This window comes from Podarcis gaigeae (assembly GCF_964106915.1).
Source record: "Podarcis gaigeae genome assembly, chromosome: 7".
NCBI lineage: Eukaryota > Metazoa > Chordata > Lepidosauria > Squamata > Lacertidae > Podarcis > Podarcis gaigeae.
Genome location: NC_139683.1, coordinates 18,657,546 through 18,684,031, shown reverse-complemented (window position 1 = coordinate 18,684,031; position 26,486 = coordinate 18,657,546). Strand labels below are relative to the sequence as shown.

The 26,486-nt window shown below is 41.5% G+C and overlaps 1 protein-coding gene across 5 annotated transcripts in view; it reads right to left on the bottom strand.

The window, feature by feature from the left end:
* Nucleotides 1-26,486, bottom strand: part of CSMD3 (CUB and Sushi multiple domains 3) — a 580,687-nt gene that overhangs the window by 355,263 nt on the left and 198,938 nt on the right. For all 5 annotated transcript variants that reach the window (XR_014566768.1, XM_083748860.1, XM_083748861.1 and 2 more), the window contains exon 5: nt 16,448-16,655. Coding sequence is in view for 4 of the 5 variants with exons in the window: in XM_083748860.1 (XP_083604986.1) it covers nt 16,448-16,655 (208 nt within the window). In the remaining variant the exon portion in view is untranslated. The remainder of the gene's footprint in view (nt 1-16,447; nt 16,656-26,486) is intronic.

Below are 26,486 nucleotides of genomic sequence, written 5' to 3'. Positions count from 1 at the left end.
CTTACAGGCTTGCTCTGCTAAAGTATTTAAATTGGGGAAGGAATAAGTTAACATCTGTAAAAAATTGTGTCTAATTGCAATTTTGGCTTATTAGTGAGCTTCATAATTTGATGATTAATTTAATCTAAAATGTGGAACAAAGGATGGCTCTTTCTAGGTAGGAAGGGTATAGAAAAAAGAAAATAGCACTACCATTTCCAGGATACCATTGCTGTTTTCTAAAGTTAACATTCTGGTGAGCATAAGCAACCAGACAGTCAGGAGGAAGCTGCCTCCAGCTTTTTATGACCCAGTTTATGAAGAAATTGAAGTCAGAGCTATAGAAATAACTCAAGCAAGAGATACTTTTTAAAACCCACTGGTTGATGCCATTTTATTTATTTTTATTTTTATTTATTTATTTGCTGAGCTGTTAGCTTGGAAGTTGAATTCAGCATTCATACTCATTGCTACACCTTTTTCCTTTGTACTTGCTAACTTGTTTGTAGTAGAAATTAACCTAGCAGCCTCATTCCAGTTTGTACTTTCTAAAAAAAAAAAAAGCGGGGATTTCAGAAGCTTAAGGGACTTTTGTTTCTACATCCCATCCAATGTAAAATCTGAAGCAGTGATTCACTGTAGTAAGAACTGTGTGCTCTAAAAGGCACCTGGAATTTCTACACTCCCAGATATTGCACTTAGAAGTTACAACTACTCTCCATCTCTCCAGAAGATGCCTCCACAATCTGTATTTTGCAAATGGTACACCTTCAAAATGAAACAACACAGTGTAGATGTTTCACCCCAAATGCTCTATATACTTAAGTAGATTAAACTGTATGTCACTGGGGCTTCTCCAAAAGGTATACCTGTGACTTGAAGGGTCAAAACATCCAGCTCTCCACAGTGACATCACCTGTTTCCCCAGAGATTCTGTGTCAAAATCACCGAGCCACTTGGGTTTGCCGAATGGAAGGGTAGCAGTTCGAATCCATGCGATGGGGGGAGCTTCTGTTGCTCTGTCCCAGCTTCTGCCAACTCAGCAGTTCAAAAGCATACCAGCGCAAGTATATAAATAGGTACTGCTGTGGTGGGAAGGTAAGCAGTGTTTCCGTGCGCTTGTCACAGCGTCCCATCGCGCCAGAAGCGGTTTAGTCCTGCTGGCCACATGACCCAGAAAGCTGTCTGCAGACAAACACTGGCTCTCTCGGCCTGAAGCGAGATGAGTGCCACAACCTCATAGTCGCCTTTGACTGGACGTAACCATCCAGGGGTCCTTTACCTTTTGACCTTTACTTGTGTCAAAACTTTTTAAATTTTAATTTTATTTATTTAATCTGTACGCTGCCTAAACCCCAGTTGAAATGGATCTAGAAAATCAGTTTCATCTAAGAGTGCTTGGACCTGGCCTGCAACCACACATACAAGGACCTTGCTCAAGAAGGGGAGATTGGATACTAGCCAGTAGTTTCTTAGATTTTCAAATTCAGGCAGAGTTTCTTGAGGAGTGGTTTTATGACTGCCTCCTTCAAGCAAGAAGGGACCACCCACGCTCACAGGGAAGCATTAATCACCTCTCTGGCCCAGGCTGTCATCCCCTTCCTGCTAGTTGTTGTTTTCGTTTTAGCCAAGAGAGGCAGGGTCCAGAGCTCAAGTGGTCACTCTGGCCGATCCACCTTCCCCACATCCTTGAGCCTTACTGACTAAAACCTATGCAAAACAACAGGGATAGGCAGCGCTCTGGATGCCCTTTGAGATTCATCTCCTGTAACAGCAGAGTCAAGTTCCTGGTGGATGAAAGCAATTTTATCCTCAAAATGCTTTGCAAACAAGTCACAGCAAGCTATTGTCTGTTCTGCCACATCCAAGTACACAGATGGTCGCAGCTAGGGGAGATCAACTCCACCCTGCTCACACACACCCAGGTCTCAGTGATAGCAGATTGGCCTCCTCATCCATAATCAGATCGTGTATGAGGGAGGTCTTACTCAGAATCAACTTGGCATTCAGCAACAGCAGTCGCAGACACAAGGGCTGGCTGATAGGACAACCACAATTCCCCAGGTTGGAGGTGGGGCTGGCACAAAGCACAGTCACTAAATGCCTGGGTCATGAGCATGCTACACAGGCTTCCCGCACTATACCTCCTCCTACCCTGAACAGCTCCAATTGTGTCCATCCCAAGCTCCCCTCTTGCCGGACACACCCTACATCCGTTAATTTAATAAACAACGAAACCCACCGATTTAAAAGCACACAAAAGCAGTTTAAAACAATTTCAAACATTTTAAATAGGGCAATAAAAACAGCAACAGAAACTCCCAACAAAAACTCTTAAGCAATATCCCACCCCAGGAATCTGTTCGGTCACCTCAATGTGCCTGGCACCAGGTCTCACAGGAGGGTGATCTCTGGCCACCTCAGCTTCTGTAGCTGGAGCCACCCAGGGTTCTGCCCTCCCAGGCCAGGTGAAAAAGGCTTGCAAGGCAGGGAGCTGGTCCTCCAGGAATTCAAAGTTCCAAAGCTCAGGGACATGCATGTATCCATGCAAGTAAACAGACTGACAGCTCCCCACATCACGAAATTAAAAGATGCCTTTTTCTTGGGAGAAAAGCGATGACAAACCTAGACAGCATCTTAAATAGCAGAGACATCACCTTGCCAACAAAGGTCCATATAGTGAAAGCTATGGTTTTCCCAGTAGTGAGAGCTGGACCATAAAGAAGGCTGATCGCCGAAGAATTGATGCTTTTGAATTCTGGTGCTGGAAGAGACTCTTGAGAGTCCCATGAACTGCAAGAAGATCAAACCTATCCATTCTGAAGGAAATCAGCCCTGAGTGCTCACTGGAAGGACAGATCGTGAAGCTGAGGCTCCAAGACTTTGGTCACCTCATGAGAAGAGAAGACTCTAGAAAGCATGCTGGGAAAGATTGAGGGCACAAGGAAAAGGGACAACAGAGAACGAGATGGTTGGACAGTGTTCTCAAAGCTACCAGCATGAGTTTGACCAAACTGCGTGAGGCGGTGGAAGACAGGAGTGCCTTGGCGTGCTCTGGTCCATGGGGTCACGAAGAGTCGGACATGACTAAATGACTAAACAACAGCAACAACAATGTGGGAATGAAAATTTGTGCTTGTGTACTTCCATCCATGTTTGTGTGAAATATAACCTAAAATGTATGTGTCAATTCCTACAATTCCTCATGAATTCCTTTTTGCAGTGCAAATAATTATGGAGTTGCATAATAAAGATTTAGCGAATGTGTGGGTTTATTTCTTATATGCTTTTTTCATTAGAGAATCCATTTTGTGTTGGCCTCGGAACTACTCCCTTTATAGGACAGATGTTGCATTTGTCCTAGGCATGGATCCAGAAGAGGAAATGTAGGATCTCTGCCCACAAAGTATTTGCAGAGAATGAAATGACTAAGCTAACGGCAAAAGAATATGTAGACAAGAATTTAATTAGATATTACAGGAGTAATACAAATAGCAGTGAAATGAAATCACATAAAAAATCTCAGCATAAAACATTGCAGCATTTGATAAACGGGGGGGAAATGCTTCCCATTTGCATGCAGGCAAAACATTGCCCATTAAACATTCCTCAAGTAGCAGGAGGGCAATGTAAAGATCTTACATACTCTGTAACCATCATCATACCAACTAGGTAAATTTAATCCAAGCCAAAGAAGTGTTTCAGCTCAATCCCTGACCTATCCTGGTAGGGCTGAGGAATACTGGAACCCTGAAGCCCTGGAGAACTGCTGTCAGACAGCGTACAATACTGAACTAAACAGACCAATGACCTGACTCAACACTAAGCGGCTTCCTATGTAACAGCAGTGTCAGCAAGATGGAAGGGAGTGAGCAGCAGAGCCTAGGGGAGTCTCTTCTCCCAACATTCCCCAATGCAATGTTCCAAGTCCCTAGACATGTTTCACCCTCATCCTCTCACCCTATTCTATGTATTGTCCTTGTCCCTAATGCAACAACCTAACTAGAAAGCACAAGCTGACCTGCATTCTGAAGATAGTTGTCTATAATTTTTAACATCAGATGATTAAATATTATTCTACGTCTGTTCAGCACACACTAGACATGTGCAAACATTATTATTTTTTACCAATGGAAATTTTATTCTTAGACATGCATCTCTTTGTAGTTTATTCATTTGGTTTCCTTTGAAAATTAAAGAGCTACCCTTGGAAACAAGGAAACAGTTCAGGGATATTACCATGAGATGTTGATGGTTACCCAATAAATCAGATTGCAATGTAATGATCCATGTTGCTGGATTTTAACCTCTCCATGCATTGGAACAGAGTATCTCTAACCCTATCATGTACAGTTTAATTCTCAAAAAAAGGAAATAAAATCCCTACTCCTTGTTAGTAGATGTGCTATTGAAAATTAAACCAAATGCTTTAAAACCCCCACAATTGAGACATTATTAACTAGGCAGAAAAATACCTGCAGCTCATATTATGTATCATCTATCTATCTATCTATCTATCTATCTATCTATCTATCTATCTATCATCTATCTATCTATCTATCTATCTATCATCTATCTATCTATCTATCTATCTATCTATCTATCTATCATCTATCTATCTATCTATCTATCTATCTATCTATTCAAAATATGAAATAGCTCCAACAGCAAGCAGTGATTAGAAGTATCATCCATTACAGTGCTATATGTTGTATCCACCTGGACTTAGGAGATGGCAGGTCAGATATATGCCCAGTCAATGTAGCTGGCTAGTCAACTTACTCTAAATCCCAATTCCTTATCTGTGAAATGGCAGTGGTGTTGAGACAATGAAATATTACTGATTTGAAGTCTGGATTCCAAAAAACTGTTTCTCCAACTTCTCCTAATAGCTGCATTTTTTAAATTCCAAATTAAGTTTTCTGTGACAAGCTTCACTCTTGCACACCAAAAGGTTTACCATGTGAGAGTAAAAAATACTTGCCTCAGAGCAGCCCACCCCATGTTTCTGAATGATGGCACTAGTCTGAATATGCATCCTGATGTGAATGAGAGAAGCCCAGAGCAAATTTGCAAAGAACAGACTCAGCTGAGGCTGGAATAATTCTGCTGTAGGTTTGCAGTCTAAGTGCTTGAACGATTTAGTTATCCCTAGGATAGGATCGCTGGGAGGAGACAAGCAGGACTATAACCAGCCTCTCTTGTTAATTTATGCTGCCACATTTCTAGACAAAGTTTCAAAGAAACGAACAGGAATCAGGAATTCCTTTTCCCTCATAACAAACAAAAACCTCTGTAACCAGATTGCTGACCATATGTGTTTGTTTCTGTTTAGTATTTATGAACTCTTTGTGCTTGAAATGATTCTGTTGAATGATAGTCCATTTTAAATAATAATGCTTTTGCCTACTAATCATGAATATCAGGAAATTTAGGTTTTTGCAATTAGAGTGAATTAAAGTGCTCTGTCATGCCAGCAAAACAAATTCCCCTCAAAGAATATATATATATATATATATATATATATATATATATATATGCTTTCGTAGATTTTCACGGGTACAGGAATGCAGGTTTTGGTGTCCTCGGGTGTCTTCCCGTGTAAAAGTTGGGGTGTCTAGGCGACGTTTCGACGAGGTCTCACTCGTCATCTTCAGGCTGGTGCTTTCGGCTTCTTGTTACTGGAACAGAGCGGGATCTCAATGTTTGAGTTCCTATAAACTTCCCTTCCTTGACGTCCTAATCTACAAAAAACCTGATGGCTCCCTAGGACACACTATCTACCGGAAAAAAACACACACCAACCGCTACTTACATGCACAATCACACCACCACACCACCACCCTGCACAAATAAACTCCGTAGCCAAGACTCTCATCTCCAGAACCAAACGCCTGGCTGACAAAGACCACTTGACAACTGAGTTACAGAATCTCTCAAATGTGTTAATTGCCAATGGATACCAGCAAAACAGGATTACGAAGCTAATCCAAAAGGAAACACCCCCCAAAAACCAAGACACAGAAGAAAACAATGGCATGGCCCTCCTTCCTTATATCAAGGGCACTACAGATAAAATTAGCAAAATCCTCCATAAACACAATATCAAAACAGCCTTTTGCACCAACCAAAAAATAGCCAATATCCTCAGAAACCCCAAGGATAAAATCCAGTTGGAAAACCAAGGGATCTATGAAATACCCTGCAAAGTCTGCCCAGCCACGTACATTGGACAAACAAACAGACGAATAAATGCACGTATCGCAGAACACAAGAATGCCGTCAAAAAAGAAGAAAAAACTTCCTCTCTTTTCCAACACATGAAAGAAACAGGACACGAAATTAATTTTGCAGATTCCAAATTGCTCTTTAACACGGAACATCACCACAAGAGAATAATCATGGAAGCCATCGAGATAGAGAAACACCCTCACAACATGAACAAGCGTGACGACACATCCCGCTTGCCAGACATCTGGAAATTAGCCCTCCCCACAAAAACTGACACCAGATCCAGAGGCACACAGAACGCCAACACCAATCAACCACACCAGACCCAAACCCAGACCCTCTCCACAGATGAATTACTGACTCCATCCAGTAGCCAATCCATGGTGGCACCTCCGGATGCTGCACCCCCTGCAATCCCTACACAGATCTGGCTGACACAAGCCACAAAACCACAGCTCGCCCCTATACACGAAGCCAAGCCAAAGCACAACTAAGTGCAATACAGCCATCTTCTCAGGAAAACTCTTCACAAAGTTCAAGAGGTCAAGACACAAAGACTTTAGCAACTAATCCACACCTAATGACCCACCTAAGTGGTACTCAGGATATCACTCAAGAAATCACTCAAGGTATCTCTCAAGTAATTAATGAACAAAAGAAGAAAAGGCACACTAGCCTGGGAACTTCCTCTCTGCCCAGAACATTGGAGGCTAGACACCACACCCCCTCTACAGTATTTATAGGAACTCAAACATTGAGATCCCGCTCTGTTCCAGTAACAAGAAGCCGAAAGCACCAGCCTGAAGATGACGAGTGAGACCTCGTCGAAACGTCGCCTAGACACCCCAACTTTTACACGGGAAGACACCCGAGGACACCAAAACCTGCATATATATATATATATATATATATATATATATATATGAATTTTTATTGTCATATAACCTCCCTGCAAATATATATATATGAATTTTTATTGTCATATAACCTCCCTGCAAAATAAGTAAGAAAGCCTGGTGCTGAATGAAGACCATATATAATCTAACCATGGCATAACCATGGCCCTAAGTCCTTTAAGCTTCCTGACCTTGGATCTGTATATGAAAAGCTGAATTCCTTCCCCCCACCCATTATATTTAAACTTTGTACTGTAGCTGTTGTGATCATTCCTTGTCATGCTTCTGTAGGAGTTGACGTTTGTTTTTATTCTCATGCCTGCATCAGAACTATAATTCTATCATCTTATTAAGAAAGTTGCCCTTAATTATAATTATCTCTCTGTAGGAAAAAAAATGCAACAGCTGCATCTATTCTGGGAACGGCTCCCCAGACAATGTAATTAAGTTAGATTGGTCGGGAGCTGTCTGTCTAGTTTTGCAAGACGCTAAACATTACTAGTATCTTAATTTCATATGTTTATAATGGGATTGGATCAACTACTGTTGGGTGCACCAGCAAGTAAGCAATCAAAGCTGCAGCTGCCCTAAGCCACACTTTGGAACTTAGTGGAATATGCCAAGGACAACACAAATAACCACAAAATATATGCCAGCTGGAACTGTGACCAACCAATATTTGCATTTAGGCAGACAGAGAAACGCTCTGTGATTCCTTCAAAGTGCACTTCCAGTGGAAATCTGGCACACATATAGCCCAATAAATGCAGATTTCAAGTGAGAGGTGGTCTTTTGGCCCAGTGTGGCACCGGGCAATGCAGGAGGTGGATGCTGTCACCTGGCCGACGAATGAAGAGGCTCCTCCATCTGCTGTGTGGGATGATGGGAAAAGCCTGCAAAATTTAAGTACAGTCTACCTTATAAAGGGCATGATTGGGGCATATATACTGGCTGGATGTTGACTATTATTAATATTAATAAATACGTTAATTACTATTACTATTGCTAATTATTATAAGATTGTTGATATTGATTACTGTAATCAATAAAGTTGCAATCATTCAATCCCTATGCCATCTGTCTTGACATTATTTCTCCATTGCACACCTCATCCCCAAATGGCTAGGGCTCTGTGGGCATGGTCTTGCAACTGCTGCCAGTGTGGTGTAGTGGTTAAGAGCGGTGGACTCATAATCTGGTGAACCGGGTTCGCTTCCCCGCTCCTCCACATGCAGCTGCTGGGTGACCTTGGGCCAGTCACACTTCTCTGAAGTCTCTCAGCCCCACTCACCTCACAGAGTGTTTGTTGTGGGGGAGGAAGGGAAAGGAGATTGTTAGCAGCTTTGAGACTCCTTCGGGTAGTGATAAAGCAGGATATCAAATCCAAACTCCTCTTCTTCTGCCCCCAATGGCTAAGTTAGTTTTGACTGAAAACTGAAAATTATAATAAATTTCTACAAGATATGGAACTGGTGCCAACAGGAGACTTCTTCCTAATGCTAACAGCAATTTCAGAGGAAGATTTTATTATTATCATTATTATTTTTTAGGCCAAAAAGTAAAAAGTTAAAGTCCCGCCCCCCTTTGTGTCTGCTATCTGGAAAAACCAGGAATTGAACTTGAGGTCTTGTGCATGCAAAGCAGAAGCTCTACCAGTGAACTAAGCTCCTTCAATATACCCCAGCTTATAAGCCAAGCACAAATGACATACAAGAACAGCATAGCATCTTCATGTTCAATTAATTGACCACACTTTCTAATAGTGAGTGCAAGCTGGAGAGTGCCAGTAGGATTGCAATCAAAATAGGGCCACTGAAAAAAACAAAAGTGACATTATCAGCATGCTCCAGGGAAATCTTGTGCATGGGGGCTGCCTAAGGGTGTGTGAGGAACCGAGACAGGACCTTAAGGGTTCTAGGCAGGGCCTAGCAGAATCTTGAGTTTAATGGCTTTTCAGGCTGGCTAATTGACAAAAATGTTTCAGCTGGTCAAGTCAGTAAAATAATGGTGGCCTAATTCTACTTTGGGACGCAGGTGGCGCTGTGGGTAAAACCTCAGTGCCTAGGACTTGCCGATCGTATGGTCAGCGGTTCGAATCCCTGCGGTGGGGTGAGCTCCCGTCTTTCGGTCCCAGCTCCTGCCCACCTAGCAGTTCGAAAGCACCCCTAAGTGCAAGAAGATAAATAGGTACCGCTGTATAGCGGGAAGGTAAACATCGTTTCCGTGTGCTGCGCTGGTGCTGGCTCGCCATAGCAGCTTCGTCACGCTGGCCACGTGACCTGGAAGTGTCTCCGGACAGCGCTGGCTCCCGGCCTCTTAAGTGAGATGAGCGCACAACCCTAGAGTCGGACACGACTGGCCCGTACGGGCAGGGTACCTTTACCTTTTTAATCCTACTTTAAGGCATTTTCACATGCAGTTTGTTATGCTGGGGAACTCATTTATTTATTTTATATTGGCTCAAAAGACAAGCATGGTGATACAATTGTAAGAGTGGTTTCTCATGATGATGTTGAAAACACTTCATGAAACCCATGAAGTGGGTTCAATTATACTGTCATTTTCAACAACTCGTCACGTGACCAGCTTCCCATGATAATATTCTGAACGTAATTCCAAAAAAAAAAGAAGAAGAAGAAAAAGGTTTGCCAGGAGAATAGTCACGAATGCTGACAATGAATAAAGTGCAAATATTTAAGCATGGCTGGCATTATGCTGGATTTAGTATTGTCTTTGATCTCTATTATTCAAGAAATTTCTTCCTTAGTTGACTATATATATATATATATATATATATATATATATATTCAACTAACACCATTCTTTTAAGTCAGAATATGCAATATGTAAATGAAGTTTAAGACAGAAGCTCAAAGCTATTATTGTCTGGACAAAACTCCATAACCTTATTATTTGTTTTTTAATTGGACCAGTCTCCTAAAGTGAAATAACATGTGAGAATATTGGCTTTAGCCTTTGATATAGAGTATCCTGTGCATATATAATCACCATATCTATTAGGAGATGAACCTCCATACTATTATAAAGGGATAAAAAATATTAACATGGTAAATCTAATTAACAAATCTCTGCTAATTAAGTTTTGTCGATCTATTTTTCCCTGGCATATGGAGAGGTGCTTTGGCATAACCAAGCACATCAGTCTAATTCCACAATATGAGTGACAAGCTTGGAAAAGAATGCTTCTTCAATCTGCTCTTTGAAATTAGCAATTATTAAATTAGCATTTTAATTCTTTACTTTTATATTATAGTTTGCACTTTGGTAATAGAAGCATTTCTATCTTTGTATGTTTATTCTGTTCAGTTATTTAAACATAAATCTTCTTCCATCTGAGGGTGAGGAGGGGGGAAATGAGCAAAACAAATAATAGGTCCCCCCCCCCCAAATGTGAGATTAACTATACAGAATTGTTGTAGGAAAGGCAAATGAAGATTTAGTAATCTGACTGATTAATATTGTTTTTATGTTATTTGTGTTATCCCATTAATGGCAGGAATGGATTCGAGTATTAAAAGAATTAAACTACTGATAGGTATAAGCAATTTAGCAGCGTGAACAACCACTGATAAATCTGAATCTTTTCATTGCTGCTAATTAACTCACTTAAGTGGTAGCAGAAATTATTATTGATGTACACACTCATTAAAACTGAAACAGTTTAAAATACCTTGAGCTGTACAATGGCTGTAACATCTATGATCTATATCTACATTGGAACGATTCCAGTGAATTTACTCGCTCTTACAGTGTGGGTCTTCAGGTTACTTATTAGAGAAAAAATGTCAAGCCAATTCACAAGGGGACGTTCACTGCTAAATGACTGAAAATTCAAGTGATGTCTTGCAATGAGTGGCACAGTTATAGATCAAGCACTGCAGATAGAGTGTTGATATCACCTTAAATATAATACTTTCCAGTAGGAAAAATTCACCTGAAAGTCATTGAGAGGTGTGATAGGTAAGAACAAAAAAAGTGGAACTGTTAGTTTATTGGCCCAGCCCACTCACTGACGATGGCTCTCCAAGGACTCAGTCAACAGCCTTTCGCAGCCTTTCTAGTTCAGATTCTTTTGAAAATAGAGATGCAATAGGTTTAACCTGGGACCATATGTATGTCAGGAGTTCAGCCCACACTCAAGTAGGACCCTGGCAGAGACACATGCCTGACTGGCATGTTCTCTCCCTTCTGGTCTATCGTCCAAGAGCTTCAAAAGCTTTCTTCTGCCCGAACATCACAGCGACCAATGCCAACCAACACCGGCACACTTAGGGATCCGCAGAGTTTGACCTCAGCAACTCAGCATTTTGGCTAATCTACTTTATTTACATATAAACACACAGAGCGCTGCAACATGGCTCCCTCTCTCTCTAGCATCAGACAGCAAAGAGAAAAAAGAACAAAGGATAATAGTCCCACTTCATGGAACACAGTAACACAAACATCCTGTCTCTGTCACTCTGTGGAGTCAAAACACATACCGTCATGTGGAAGACAAAAATCCCATGACTGCAATCATGTTGCAGGAATTCTAACATCGTATGGGCTATACCACTGAACTACAGGTCTGCCCCTTTCTGGCATAAATTCTGTGTTGTAATTTGAAAAGTTCAAGAAATGTGTTTTGATGCAGAGCTGTGTGCAGATGGCCTCTCAACATTCTGCATCACATTTCTGGGAAGAGAAGGAGGGACTATTACACTAAATTTCACCTGAGGGCAAAAAAACCCTCCTCTACAACAGTTTCTTGGGAGTGGGGCTAAATATTAGCAGAGGCTGTAGCAAGACTTCTCCCCCCCCCCCCACACACACATACACATTATGTTTTGCCGCTATTGGAAGTTAACAGCAGAAACCCTGTGCCACCATCTTCCACACTGCATATGAACAAAAGAAGAGTCTCTTGGATGAGACGAATGGCCCATCTAGTCACAGCAGCCAACCTGACACCTGTGAAAAGCCTGCAAGCAGGATATGAATGCAATATCACTCTCTGCACTTGTGATTTCCAACAACAGTTATTCAGAGGCTCACAGCTTCTCTCAGTGGAGATAGAACACAGCCATCATGGCAAGGATTCAACCATGCTTTATTCAGAGCTGACCCACTGAAATTAGTGAACATAACTAAGTTAGGTCCGTTATTTTCTGTACATCTACTCTTAACATAGTTGAATAATGTCCAGGCTGGATCTAGACACACCAATGAAGCGTTTCAGTTAACTGCATTGTAAACTCATACAAGGAAATCCGGTAGGGAAAGACAGGACTCTACAGCACCATCTGGTGTCACAGTGTTGTATCGCACATACAACACATATAAAATGCTTTTTCTTTACCAATCTAGCTGAGTCCCCAGTGTCATTTCAGGGCACTGGGCAGACGGTGACTGCCACAAAAGAATGTTGGATCATTTTTGAAGAAAATTCTACAAAGTGGCCTTTTTATGTATGGGGAAAAGAAATAAAAATAAAATAATATCAGAAAAAGTTATATTTTAAAGTGGTTGTGCTATAAGTAACTGTCTTAGCACCAATAACAATAGCAACTCTAACTAGTGAGCATAACTCATAGTGTAGCCAAGGACATTTTTTCCTACTAAAACTAACATGATTTTTCATTATTCCTAGAGGTTTTTATAGCAGAGATATGGAACTATTTTTATATTACTATTGTCATTAGGAATAACTAAATGTGCTGGATTGGCTACTTATGACATGTTTTTAAAAAATGCACTCAGCCACTGAGACAATGGACTCACTTTTTAACCCATGTTTCCCTCTGAATTATTTTTCAACTGTATTATTTATTAAAATCCCACTCTGTATGTAGCACCCTGAAAAACTAGTGGTACATTGAAACCCCTCTGCAACTCCTGGAAGCAATCCAGCAGAAGATTGATAAACACAGCACAGGTGAGTAATCAATCATAATTGATATTCCCTGTTTGAGAAGTGAAACCAATGTTTACCACAGCTGGGTAATATATGTGGCACAGAGTGTAAGATATAATTATTTCATCTTAAAAATAAATCCCTTAAAAAAACAACACAGAAGACTTGCATAGCCTTTGTCAACCATCTCACATGGAGCAAGTTAGAGAAGACGTTCGACACAGATCTGAGACAATCTAATTGTGCTTTTAGAGTTAATGACATAATTAAGACCTGTCCTAACTACTTAGCACTGCAAGGGAAAGAAAAGGAATCCAACCTTGAACTATACAATAGCCGAGTACAAATTGTACATTTTCAGTAGGAGCATCTGCCATGTTGAGTGGCCTCCTTTTAGAAATACGGTACATTGCCCTCTGCTTTGTGTTTTTGGCATATGCTAAAGACTTTCCTGTTCACCCAAGCATTCCCCGGATTGCTGACATTGTTTAGTGCTCTTGCTTTCTCAATGTGGAGATTAGACAGTGTGCAGTACGACTGCATTTTATTGTATTGCATTCTGTTTTTATTATTCATCGTTTCGGTAATCTAAACTGATCAGCAATACATACATGTTTCTAAATATAGGCAAATATCTTTCTGAACTTGTAGGTGTCTAATTTTATCTCCTGTCTTTAAAATGTGCCTCTCATGCAAACAGTAAAGGCTCCGATAGCAGCATTTTAAGAAACTGCTCACATGAATTTTAATTTTAAGAAACTGCTCACATGAATTTTGGGAATTACAAAACAATTCTCATTCTGAGAAACCCTCAGACCATGAACACACAAAGTAAGCTGTACACCAAGGATGGGAAAACTTTTTTCACCTCAAGGGTCCCATTTTTTCCTGGACATCCTTTTTTGGGGCCACATCATGCTGTGGTGGGCAAGACCAGAATCAACAGATGTGACTCTTTTTACAGCAATTACATTCTAGCCATAAAAAGGATATGCACACACCTCCACCATCCTCTGTCCTTGCTAACAAGAGGCTCCATCATAAATCAGTGACACATTCTTGCCAGGCAAAAGCACTTAGAGTGTGGAGCAGGGACAGTGAGATTTGTGTGGGCTGGGAGACACATATCCTGAGGAAAATACCATGGTACCCCCCAACTACATAGGCCGGGGGGGGTCACCTTTAGCCTGAAGGCCTGAGGTTCCCCATCCCTTCTTTAAAATGTGATTGGCTATTTGGGTGGTTGAGGAAGATACCAGATTCTGCCCCACCACTCCCCTTTGGTGTCCAAAAAGCTAGTCTTAGCATCTTTTATTTTAAGTGATTCTTGTTTGCTCCATTGGATCAGCATAAGAGAGTACTGAGAAAGTACTCATTAGCAGTTGTCTGATAATTAAGTTTTAGAAATCTGTTGGGGTGTTGCTTTGTTTTTGTTTTGTTATTTTGCCAAGCATATGGAGGTGTTTTGCATCCTGTAATACATTAGATTGATGGTAATAAAAACAGTTCACCCCAAACACAACCCAGGATTGCTGAACACACACGTACAGAAAATGTGCACTGAGTTGTATTTGAGTAACTGACCATTTTTAGGGTCAAATAAGATGTGATGGAGGAGGAATGTGATCAAATCAACACAAGTATTTTTCTTTGGTTAAAAGCACCCCAGAAAACTTTAGCTTGGATCAAGACCATATTGCAGTTCTGCATGATGAGAGGTGGGCTGAAATTTGCAAGATACCTGTTTCAGATCTGTTTCAGGAGTCACGATTCAACCCACAAAACCACTCGGGAAATGAAGGGGCTTACAATTGCAGTATGTGTGTGCCTTTACTGGCAACTTCTGTAATACAGCAGCAGCAGAGTTGGCTGCTGGCAGCTTTATTTGTTGTTATGTGATTTCTTACTCACCCTTCACCATAAGGTTCCAGAGTAGGTTGCAACAATGTAAAAATACAATATTGAGATCAGTAAAAATACCATATTTTCCTGTGTATAAGACTATATTTCCCCCCAATTTTTTAAAGGCTAAAATTGGGGATCGTCTTATACATGGAATGTTTAAAATTTCATTTCTTAATTTGGACTCGAAAAATAGGGGTCGTCTTATACATGGGGGTGTCTTATAGACGGAAAAATATGGTAAGTTGCAATGTGAAAAATGGGATATCTCTATCCTAAAGTGTCCCTATCAAGTAGGAATAACAGCAGCCAGAGCTCTTGTGTCGCAACTGCACCACCAAAGCAAATGTTGCTGTTGTTTTTTGCTTTGTTAATGCAAGAAAGAAGAAGAAAGAGGGCAAGGTAAGAATCTTCCCTGCAACAAATAACTTCACACACCCTTAATTATTTTGCCCCTCTGCTTTAACTTCGTTTGGGTGATTTGAGCAAAATACCCCATATGCACACAAATAGGACAAGCTGCTGAAGGAAATCAAAAGGATACCAGCCTAGACAGGGCCGGTCCACCCATGAGGCAACATGATGTTACCACCTCAAATAGTAGAATGCACAGGGCAAGCCAATATGATCTCCAAGGAATGCATCACCTGCTGCAGCTGCCATGGAAATCAAACTCTGTGCTCTGCCTCTCTGACTTTCTAGCTTGATATTTTACTTCTAGATAACACCACATCCAAATTCAATTCTAAAACTCTGGCTTTTGTCCTTTTTGAGACCCACCCATTTACCGTCTTGCACAGAGCCCCCTTAATCCTCAATTCTCTTAATGGCACATCACCAAGGCAACTCCTGGACTGAGGGGTTCAGGAAGCTAGCCTGGGTTGATTAGCTTTTAACAATAGCTGGATCCAGAGATTATAGAAGTCTGGCACCCACAAACTCGTAACACAATGTTGAAGGAGCGTCTCCACCCCCATCGTTCTACCCAGACACTGAGGTCCAGCGCCGAGGGCCTTCTGGCGGTTCCCTCACTGCGAGAAGCCAAGTTACAGGGAACCAGGCAGAGGGCCTTCTAGGTAGTGGCACCTGCTCTGTGTAATGGCCTCCCACCAGATGTCAAAGAGAACAACTACCAGACTTTTAGAAGACATCTGAAGGCAGCCCTGTTTAGGGAAGCATTTAATGTTTGATAGATTACTGTATTTTAGTATTTTGTTGGAAGCCGCCCAGAGTGGCTGGGGAAGCCCAGCCAGATGGGCGGTATAAATAATAAATTATTATTATTATTATTATTATTATTATTAGGAATATTTAGCTAATTTGAATAAGCGTAACCAAATTTCTCCGAGTGGCATTGATCACACAGTTCCAATTTACACAACAAATTGGCATTCAAGGCAATAGTTCTGCACAAATGAAACACCATTAGGGATTTCAAGGGAAGTTAGAGGCATTTCAGTAAGATCTGTAGCATTTTCTCAGAGGCAATTTTGCAGAAGTTAATATACAACAATGAATCACTCACCATATTGTTGGTGGCTCAGAACCTTCTATTTCCAGGTAATCGTATTTCTCTTCCATCTGAAAATCTGTAAAAATGAGTGAAATGGTGTCCCCAGGCTCGGCCACAATGGTCCACGTACACTCTGCATTATTGTGGTATTCATTAGGGAAATTTGGGCTAGAAACGATGCCACTGGATCCTCTCATTGTCCCTCCACATGCATCCTCCGCTGTTGAAAAGAACAAAAAGGAGGCACAAGTTAGAAGACAGTAATTCATAGCAGGTGTTTCATGTTAAACTAAATGCATGGGTAAGATAGATATCAATCATTTTGCAGAATTTGGCAGTATAGGAGTGTTGGGGCTGAGTATCAGCTTGCCAGCACAAAGGATATCAGAGTTTTGTTGGTATTTTTTTTGTGAATGGGGCAGTAACTTGCTGCAACCTACACAAATTGCCATTGATTTCATTCTGAAAACAGCCACTCAGCAACCGACCAAGGGTATCAATATCAGCTCTTGATTTTCTCCATTCCTAAGACCGACAAAACATTCCCTCACCCCTTTAGGCTGTCAGGTGATTTGGCTTTTGTCAGGCATTTGGCTTATTGGGAACCCATGTTGCAATGGCCTGCTCTTGTAATTTTTATTACAATAGAAATTAGGTCAGCCTTCATTTGCCAGCCCCATCCTCACCTGAGAAATATTATACTCTGATCTACTAGTGTTCTGATGAATAGTTTACAGTTATTATCTTGAATGTCATGTCCCTTGCACTCCCGTACTCATGCTTTTTACAACAGAGCCATTTTAATAAAGGAGACATTTTTTCAACACGGCACATATTTCAAAGGATGGCTCTATAAAGTGCTTCTTTCTGAGAAACATGTTCTGCATTATAATACATTCAAGGATGAGACTCCAGACTACACTCAGCTCTTTATTGTATGACCCTTGGGGTCCCAGTTCTGAAAAGTAAATCTAGGAAAAGATTTAAAATATGAATAATAATAATAATAATAATAATAATAATAATAAATTTTATTTATATCCCGCCCTCCCCAGCCGAAGCCGGGCTCAGGGCGGCTAACAATAATCAAATAATCAAACAATCAAATAGTCACACATTCAAAATATTTCATTATAAAAATTAATTAAAATCAAATTAATGGCAACCGATTAAACAAGATTCTGTACAGGTTGCCAGAGGAGGGAGTCAGGTTGTGCCGTGACCAAAGGCCTGGTGGAACAACTCTGTCTTGCAGGCCCTGCGGAAAGATGTCAGGTCCCGCAGGGCCCTAGTCTCTTGTGACAGAGCGTTCCACCAGATTGGAGCCGCAGCCGAGAAGGCCCTGGCTCTAGTTGAGGCCAGCCTAACCTCTCTGAGGCCTGGGACCTTGAGGGTATTATTATTTGCAGACCGTAGGTTTCTCTGTGGGGCATACCAGGAGAGGCAGTCCCGTAGGTACGAGGGTCCTAGGCCGTATAGGGCTTTAAAGGTTAAAACCAGCACCTTAAACCTGATCCTGTACTCCACCGGGAGCCAGTGCAGCTGGTATAGTACTGGATGAATGAAAATAATTGCATTGCTGTTGTTGGGCCCCCGTGATTTATATCCACAGTGTGAAATGCTGGTAGCGCTAGCCTCTCTTAATGTCATGTTTTCTGCACATCGGAACTCCAAATCCCAAGCCACGTGTGCCTTGATGGGGAGAGGAGGAGTTGCATAAGAAAATTTCTGAATGAGGATTTAGACAAATTCATGGAGGCGAAGGCTATCGATGGCTACTAGCCACGGCGGCTATGCTCTGCCACCACAGTTGGAGGCAGTAATGCTTCGGAATACCAGTTGCTGGAAACCACAGGACTGGAGAGCAGAGGAGTTGGAAGGTCAGGTGGTACCCAGTGCAGAAAATTTCTTGTCACCCCACATTCTTTTTTGTCTGCAAAAATGGTTTTATGTTATTTCATATTTTCTTACAAAGGAATGTGGATTCTGAGCCTCTGATAACAAGTAGGGGACTCTGGAATCATAGAATCATAGAATCATAGAGTTGGAAGAGACCACAAGGGCCATCGAGTCCAATCCCCTGCCAAGCAGGAAACACCATCAGAGCACTCCTGACATATGGTTGTCAAGCCTCTGCTTAAAGACCTCCAAAGAAGGAGACTCCACCACACTCCTTGGCAGCAAATTCCACTATCGAACAGCTCTTACTGTCAGGAAGTTCTTCCTAATGTTTAGGTGGAATCTTCTTTCTTGCAGTTTGGATCCATTGCTCCGTGTCCGCTTCTTTGGAGCTTTGGAAAACAACCTTTCTCCCTCCTCTATGTGACATCCTTTTATATATTTGAACATGGCTATCATATCACCCCTTAACCTCCTCTTCTCCAGGCTAAACATGCCCAGATCCCTTAGCCGTTCCTCATAAGGCATCGTTTCTAGGCCTTTGACCATTTTGGTTGCCCTCCTCTGGACACGTTCCAGTTTGTCAGTGTCCTTCTTGAACTGTGGTGCCCAGAACTGGACACAGTACTCCAGGTGAGGTCTGACCAGAGCAGAATACAGTGGCACTATTACTTCCCTTGATCTAGATGCTATACTCCTATTGATGGACAGATACTTAAATCTACAGGATGGGTTGTGTTTTGGTTTGTGTTATTTTATTTATATTTATTGTTTGTTTATTTAATAAAATTTATTTTAAAAAACCTGCAAAGTGGTTTACCAAAACAAAAAAACACACACCACAACAGTAAAATCAAGAAAAATTACCAATCCTACTTTAAAACATACAAAAGCTAAAATATTAAGATTAAAATTACTTCAACTTTCTAAGCATCTAGGTATGCTTGCCTAAAGAAGAATGCTTTTAGCAGGTGCCCAAAAAGAGTCTAGCAAAGGCATGTGCTTTGTTGAAATTTCAGCCTTCACAACATAGGAAAACGGCCAAGTAAACAGCTATTTTTGTGGAGGAGGGTCAAGATATTAACTGATATGCATGGAATTTCATATGTAGCTATATAATCCCTAGTGTAGTAAGATAAGACCTTTGGAGCAGGCATTTTCAAAATAAAGTTTTTAATGAACCGCCTTAGTAAAGGTAAAGGGACCCCTGACCATTAGGTCCAGCTGTGATCGACTCTGGAGTTGCGGCACTCATCTCGATTTATTGGCTGAAGAAGTACAGCTTCTGGGTCATGTGGTCAGCATGACTAAGCTGCTTCTGGTGAACCAGAGCAGCGCACGAAAACACCGTTTACCTTCCCACCGGAGCAGTACCTATTTATCTACGCGCACTTTGATGTGCTTTCAAACTGATAGGTTGGCAGGAGCAGGGACTGAGCAATGGGAGCTCACCCCGTTGCGGGGGTTCGAACCACCAACCTTCTGATCGGCAAGTCCTAGGCTCTGTGGTTTAACCCACAGTGCCACCTGGGTCCCTATGAACCACCCTAGTAGGGCAGTAATTATTCCTTGATAATTTGTCACCCCCCTCCATAATGGCACCCGGGGCGGACCGCCCCCCTTTCCCCTGCTGGAGAGTATTCTTGTGTTCAAATTCTGCTTGCTGGTTTCCCACAGACTTCAGGCTGGCCACTGTGAGGAAAAAATGGTGGACTAGATGAGCCATTGGCCTGATACAGCAAGCTCTTCTGATGTTCTCATGTTGTTATGATTTCTGAGCACGCTTATTTATCCATTACATTTCTAGTCTCACCACTCCCAAAGGCCCATGGTAAATTTTGAAGTGCAGGAGATCATCATAATACCCCCATAGTCATGCCAGGAAGGTAAATCCATAGCCTCACATACCAGCAGCAGTACATAGTCTAATACCAAATTTATTAGGACCAGGATATCAGGAATCCTAGCTTGTGATTTTTTAATAGTAACTTGATAGATAATGACTACACTAATTTAAATCCAGGTCTCTTCATCTAGTTCAAAACAATGGCTCTAAGAACAGCAAACACAGTAAACTAAACTATTAATGCCAGTTTTAAAATTGGAAAAAAATCCATGAGCAAAGAACATTGTAAAATCTAGTATTTGATGTGGTTCATGCTATATTAGTTCATCTCATAAGAGACTTTGCACATGACACGAATGCAAAAAGAAAGAGGACAGCAAAATTTCAGCAGCACACTGCTTGTCTTCTTAATCCCATAATGGTTAGGCATTACTGTTAAAGAAGCCCTCGCTTTTATCTTAAAGTGTCTCTTATGACAAAATACTTTCAAGATTCCAGTCTCCTTTCACTTCTGTGTGAGCATAATTAGTCAGAGAATTTAAAATTCCGGCTTCCAGAATGTGATTTCCGATTATCACTTTCTCCCAGAAGCTACAAATATGACTTGACCTATTCAGGATAGACTTTCAGCCAAATTACAGTGATTGCTTGGTCAGCTCTTTATTTTTCCTCTTCTGCCAAAAATGCATCTGCCAAAGTTCCACTTTATAGAATCATAGAATTGTCGAGTTGGAAGGGACCCTGAGGAACATCTACTCCACCCCCCGGCGACACAGGAATCTCAACTAAAGCATCCATGACAGATGGCCATCCAACCTCTCCTTGAAAACCTCCAATGAAGGTTCACTGCCTTCTGAGGGAGTCTGTTCCACTGTTGAACAACTCTTACCATCTTATCATCTCCTGATGTTTAGTCAGAATCACATTTATTATAACTAGAAACAATTGGTTCAGGTCCTACTCTCTGGAGCTGAAGAACACAAGCTTGCTCCATCACCCATGTGACAGCCCTTTAGATATTTGAAGATGGCTATGATATCTCCTCTCAGACTCCTCTTTCCCGTACTAAACATACTCAACTCCCAGTAGCACCTTAAAGACCAACTAAGTTACTTACCAAGAACTAACTTAGTTGGTCTTTAAGGTGCTACTGGAAGGAATTTTTTTGTTTTGACTATGGCAGACCAACACGGCTACCTATCTGTATACTCAACTCCCTCAACTGTTCCTCATAAGGCTTGGTTTCCAAACCCTTGATCGTCATAGTTGCTCTCCTGTGCACACACCCCAGCTTGTCAATATCGTTAATTTGTGTAATTAAGTCCCTCCTGCAAGTCCCTCTACCCTCTTGCCTGTCTTGTCCATTGATGGAAGTCTACTTACTTTTTCAGGTTTCCCAACAGGCAGGAGAATGTAAATATACGTGTTCCCTCTTTAAGACAGAACAGAGCAAATTACCCCTTAGTTTACTTTAGTGTGATGGTGAACAGTTTAATTTATGATTTCTAATTTGCAATCAGCACACTAAACTTTGACCTGGTTAATTTAAAAGGTGAACACAAGAGCATCACCTTTAAATTATTGTATATAAAAATCACATTTGCTTTCTTTAAAATATAGATTGATTAAGTCATGTATGCCCTCTGCTTAACCGTTGTAATGATTTATCACTACAAATTGGATTTGGTGAGTAATGATAAACTGTAATTTATTGCACCAGTTGTAAAGGGCACATAAAGCAATTTGGGTCGGGCAAAACATTTCTCAAAAATGAAAATAGTTCCCCCCCAACCCCCCCCCGCACAAATTCCTACTCTTTGTGAGTTAACTTACCCTTCACATTCCCTTCATGCCGGCTACTAACAATAACTCTGTACAAAGCTCTCTGCATACAAAATGGTGGCATTCTTTACCATACTGACAGTATGGAAATGAGTGCAATACATCAGGTTTTGGAATGGGAAGAGACCCCATTACCTGAATGAAAGAATGAGGGCAACTGAAGATTGGATGGCTAAGACACTAATCAGAAACACAAGGATGGGGGAATGGGTGTCCCACCAACTAGTCTAGGGAATGGAATAAATTCATACTATGTCCAGAAACTGCTGGTAGAAACATCTTGTTTTCATTTTGCCTTTGTGCTGACCTTAACAGCCCAGTGGTGTACAGCCCAGTGAACATAGATTAGCTATAAGCAGCACAACAGCACCCATTTAGTACTTACTATCAGGGTTGTTTATGAATGATAAGAAGGTAGATTTGCCCACCCTTTCTGCATATGACTAAGTGAGAAGTTAGTGAACCATATTAATGATTCTAAGCAAAAAGAAGAGAAGAAGAAGAGTTTGGATTTGATATCCCGCTTTATCACTATCCAAAGGAATCTCAAAGCAGCTAACATTCTCCTTTCCCTTCCTACCCCACAACAAACACTCTGTGAGGTGAGTGGGGCTGAGAGACTTTAGAGAAGTGTGACTAGCCCAAGGTCACCCAGCAGCTGCATGTGGAGGAGCGGAGACGCGAACCCGGTTCCCCAGATTAGGAGACTACCGCTCTTAACCACTACACCACAATAGCTTTCAAAGTGAGAAGTGGGGGTTCTTCTGGATAAAAGTAGCAGTTATTTCAGGCTAACCAAGGCAAAGTGTGGTCCTCTGCACATTACATAGAGGACTGTCATATTTTCTTCAGCGATCAGGTGAAGAAGAAGCTAAGACCACCTTCCAAATAATACCCTTGTTCACAGTTCCTGTCAACTAATTGGCAAGCATCAGACCCCAGCAGATAGTTACTTTCCATCCTCCAATGTGTTCTCCCAGTGCCAGGTACTTAACTGTTGACTTGAGCAGTTAGCACATGCAGTATGACAACCTGGTAGTCTCCCTTTAGTGACAGAGACTGCAGCAGTGAAGTAATCTGGGAGCCTTATAGTCAACAGCGCCATGGTGGGGTTAGATTATGATGATTCCCAGATTGCCATTCCCTGCTTTGTCCAGTGTTTAAGAAAGCAATAGGAAATCTGTGCCCTGGGCCCTGAATGGAGCTGTTTGGCATTTCTCAGCCAGATCCTCTATTTCATCAATCTGGTAGCTTCACAGAAAGGCTTTATCGATCCTATTTCTCACAACATGCCAGCTGCTTATGTGGATCTTCTCTTCCCAACACCCCTGAATGAACGCACCCTCAGCTCTTCATTATGGTAAAATCCAGAGATCCAAACCCAGACTAAACGAAGGTGAACATTACACTTGCAGAAGAAAGGCCGGCATTTTCACTCTTGCTTTTGGAGTTTGTTTCCTTGTGTTCCTTTTCTCCCCCCAGGTGAAGTCATTTCATATTGATAAATGCAAAGCCTCAAAACTGCAATGCAGCAGGTTTACATGTCTATTTTAGTACCTTGAAAAAATGGATTAAAAATGGATCCTCTGGTTGCTGTGAAAAGGCTTTAATTACACCTATCATGATTGATCGTCTTTTCCGTTTTCAAAATGCCACACACAAACAGGGTAATCATCTGTTTACAAAAAAAAAAATAATAATTCTGAAAAATGCATTTTGTTAAATAGTGCAAGTAATACCTGAACTCATTTTAAGATATGGGCCTTATGCCATCCGTGAGAAGGAAGGTGGGATGGGAGTAGGGGAAGGTGATGAAGAGAGAAGGAAGGAAGAAGGGCAAATGTTCAGGTACACTAAGAATTGCATTTATGTAACTGTTTTGTGCAACAAAGGTTGATTGCATAACTTGGATATATAAATCCAGAAAAATAAAATGTATGACCAACCAATTAGGCTTCACCTATATGCTGCTGACCTGGTCACTCAGTGCCTTGGACACTGTTATCTGGCTCTCACTGATAAACATTCTTTTCCCTTCCCACTTGCTTGTCCAGCACCCATATACTATCAACTCACTGGCTATTGTTTAAAGTTACTTTTCAATTGGAAATCTGTACTCAAGGCAACCTGGAACAATATTTAAAAACACATTAGCACAATTCAACACATGGCGCTTTGAACTGATCTAAGACTTATAAAGGGATACCGTTTTAAGTTTCTTGAAGCTCAAGCAACAAAGAGTCTTGAAGTAATTTGAAATGAGAAAGGGGGTGAAAGAAAGAGTGGGAGAGAAGGGTTAGCAGAGAGCAGGGCAGAGGAAATAAAAGTTGGTGGCAAAGAGAAAGGGGGTGCCCCCAACAATCAGCCTCACCTCATGTGGCCCCTAACATATAAAGCCTGACAAAATGTGGCCCTCAGCAGATTCCCCACCTTGGCTAAGAGAATGAGGAAAACATGGATGAGATGATACCCCTCAAGATATATAGGAATATAGGTAAAGGTAAAGGGACCCCTGGCCATTAGGTCCAGTAGAGAATGACTCTGGGGTTGCGGTGCTCATCTCGCTTTACTGGCCGAGGGAGCCGGTGTACAGCTTCCGGGTCATGTGGCCAGCATGGCTATGCCGCTTCTGCCAAACCAGAGCAGCGCACAAAAACACTGTATACCTTCCTGCCAGAGCGGTACCTATTTATCTACTTGCACTGCATGCTTTCGAACTGCTAGGTTGGCAGGAGCAGGAACCGAGCAATGGGAGCTCACCTGGTCACAGGGATTCTAACCACTGACCTTCTGATCAGCAAGCCCTAGGCTGTGTGGTTTAACCCACAGCACCACCCGTGTCCCAATACAGTATATAGGAATATAACCAGCAGCAATAGAGAAATGATGCAGAACATTTCCCCAAAGAAACTGTAGTTAAAAACAATGCCCAGGTGAATAAAGCCATTTTTGCAGCATGGCTAAAATGGAGCTACAGAAGCCTATCAGGGTCCCTTGAAGAATCTATTCCAGGTCCATGATGACATGGAAAATGTGTAATGGTATTAAATGGGAAAGTAGCTCCCCCCACACACTAAATGATTAGCTGTAGCAAAACCTATCAACACATTTCACAGTGTAGCAGTGCTTGTATCCTGGCCTGCAGTATAGCTGCCCAGGCTGCAGTGCTGCCTTATAGGAAAGGCACATGGTAACCAATGGCTACTGGCTTTAACTGAAAGCAGTCTAGGATCAGTAACCCAAGTTCAAGAAGTTTGCTATAATTTTTGTTATCAGATCATCCATACTTGTAGTCAACATCAAACTTTGGCTTTCAGTGTTACAGATTGATAGAATTTCAGCAGAAGAGTTGTTTCAGTGCCTGAGAACTTGCAATATCAATACTGACCTAGAATCATCTATCATATGCACAGGGGTGATCTGTGGTTCTGTAAATTTCCAGCACATGAAAATAAGCAGAAGGCATGCAAAAAGACATCCAAAAGAAATCATATTATTTTGGTTGTCAACCGAGGTCACGTTGCATGAAATGGCAATTTCTGTGGGATGCAGTACTGATTGCACAATGGAGAAACAGAACAAGGAGGCTGGCTGCCACCTGGACTATTGTTACCACAACTAGGGAATAAAAGCTTTAGGAACATAATGCTGAGTCTTTAAATCTCATAGAAGAATAGAGCATGGAGAAGTGTTCTTGGCGTAATGACACAGAACGATTAAGAATGAAGAAATTCACGAGCTAGCAAGCTAGAAAGATTAACTGACAGTCAAATTAAGCGTCTTGCATCTGGAATGGCAAGTGGCTTCACAGGAAATTGTTGCATCAGAGACTTAAGGATTTTAATAAGAAAACTCATTGCCCTGTTGAGGTTGGGACTTAGTCTAGTGATCTGCTGAGGACTGTGCACAATCTCAGATCTCAGAACCCTTTTCAGCATTGAAGGGAATTCAAACAGATCCTGCAATTGGCAGGCAGTGAAAATCCTTTGGAATAACCAGACCTTGTATGAACACAACTCATTGAAGTTCCCCACTCAGTTGTGGCTCAAACTCCTCTTACAGATGAATCAGAGAAAGATATTGTTATATTCTGTTGACTTATTTGCAACTCCAGAAATACAATTTTTGTCTTCAGAAATGATATTCATGTATATTTTCTGCATTGCTTCATCGAAAACATCAGTGAGGAACCATAAACTCAGTGGTAGAGAAAAAGCTTTGCATGCAAAAATTCCAAGGTTCACTTTACAGCATCTCCAGCTAAGGCAAGAGTGGAGAACCTACAGACATCCTGATGTTGCTGGACTACAAGTTCAGTCATCCCTGACCAATTGGCTGATCTGAGCTGGAGTCCAAGAATACCTGGAGGTCCACAATAGTGATGAGTGAATCTGTCAATTTCAGTTTCTCTCACTTCCTAATTTTTCCAAATCTTAAACCTGGTTTTCCGAATTTACACATCAG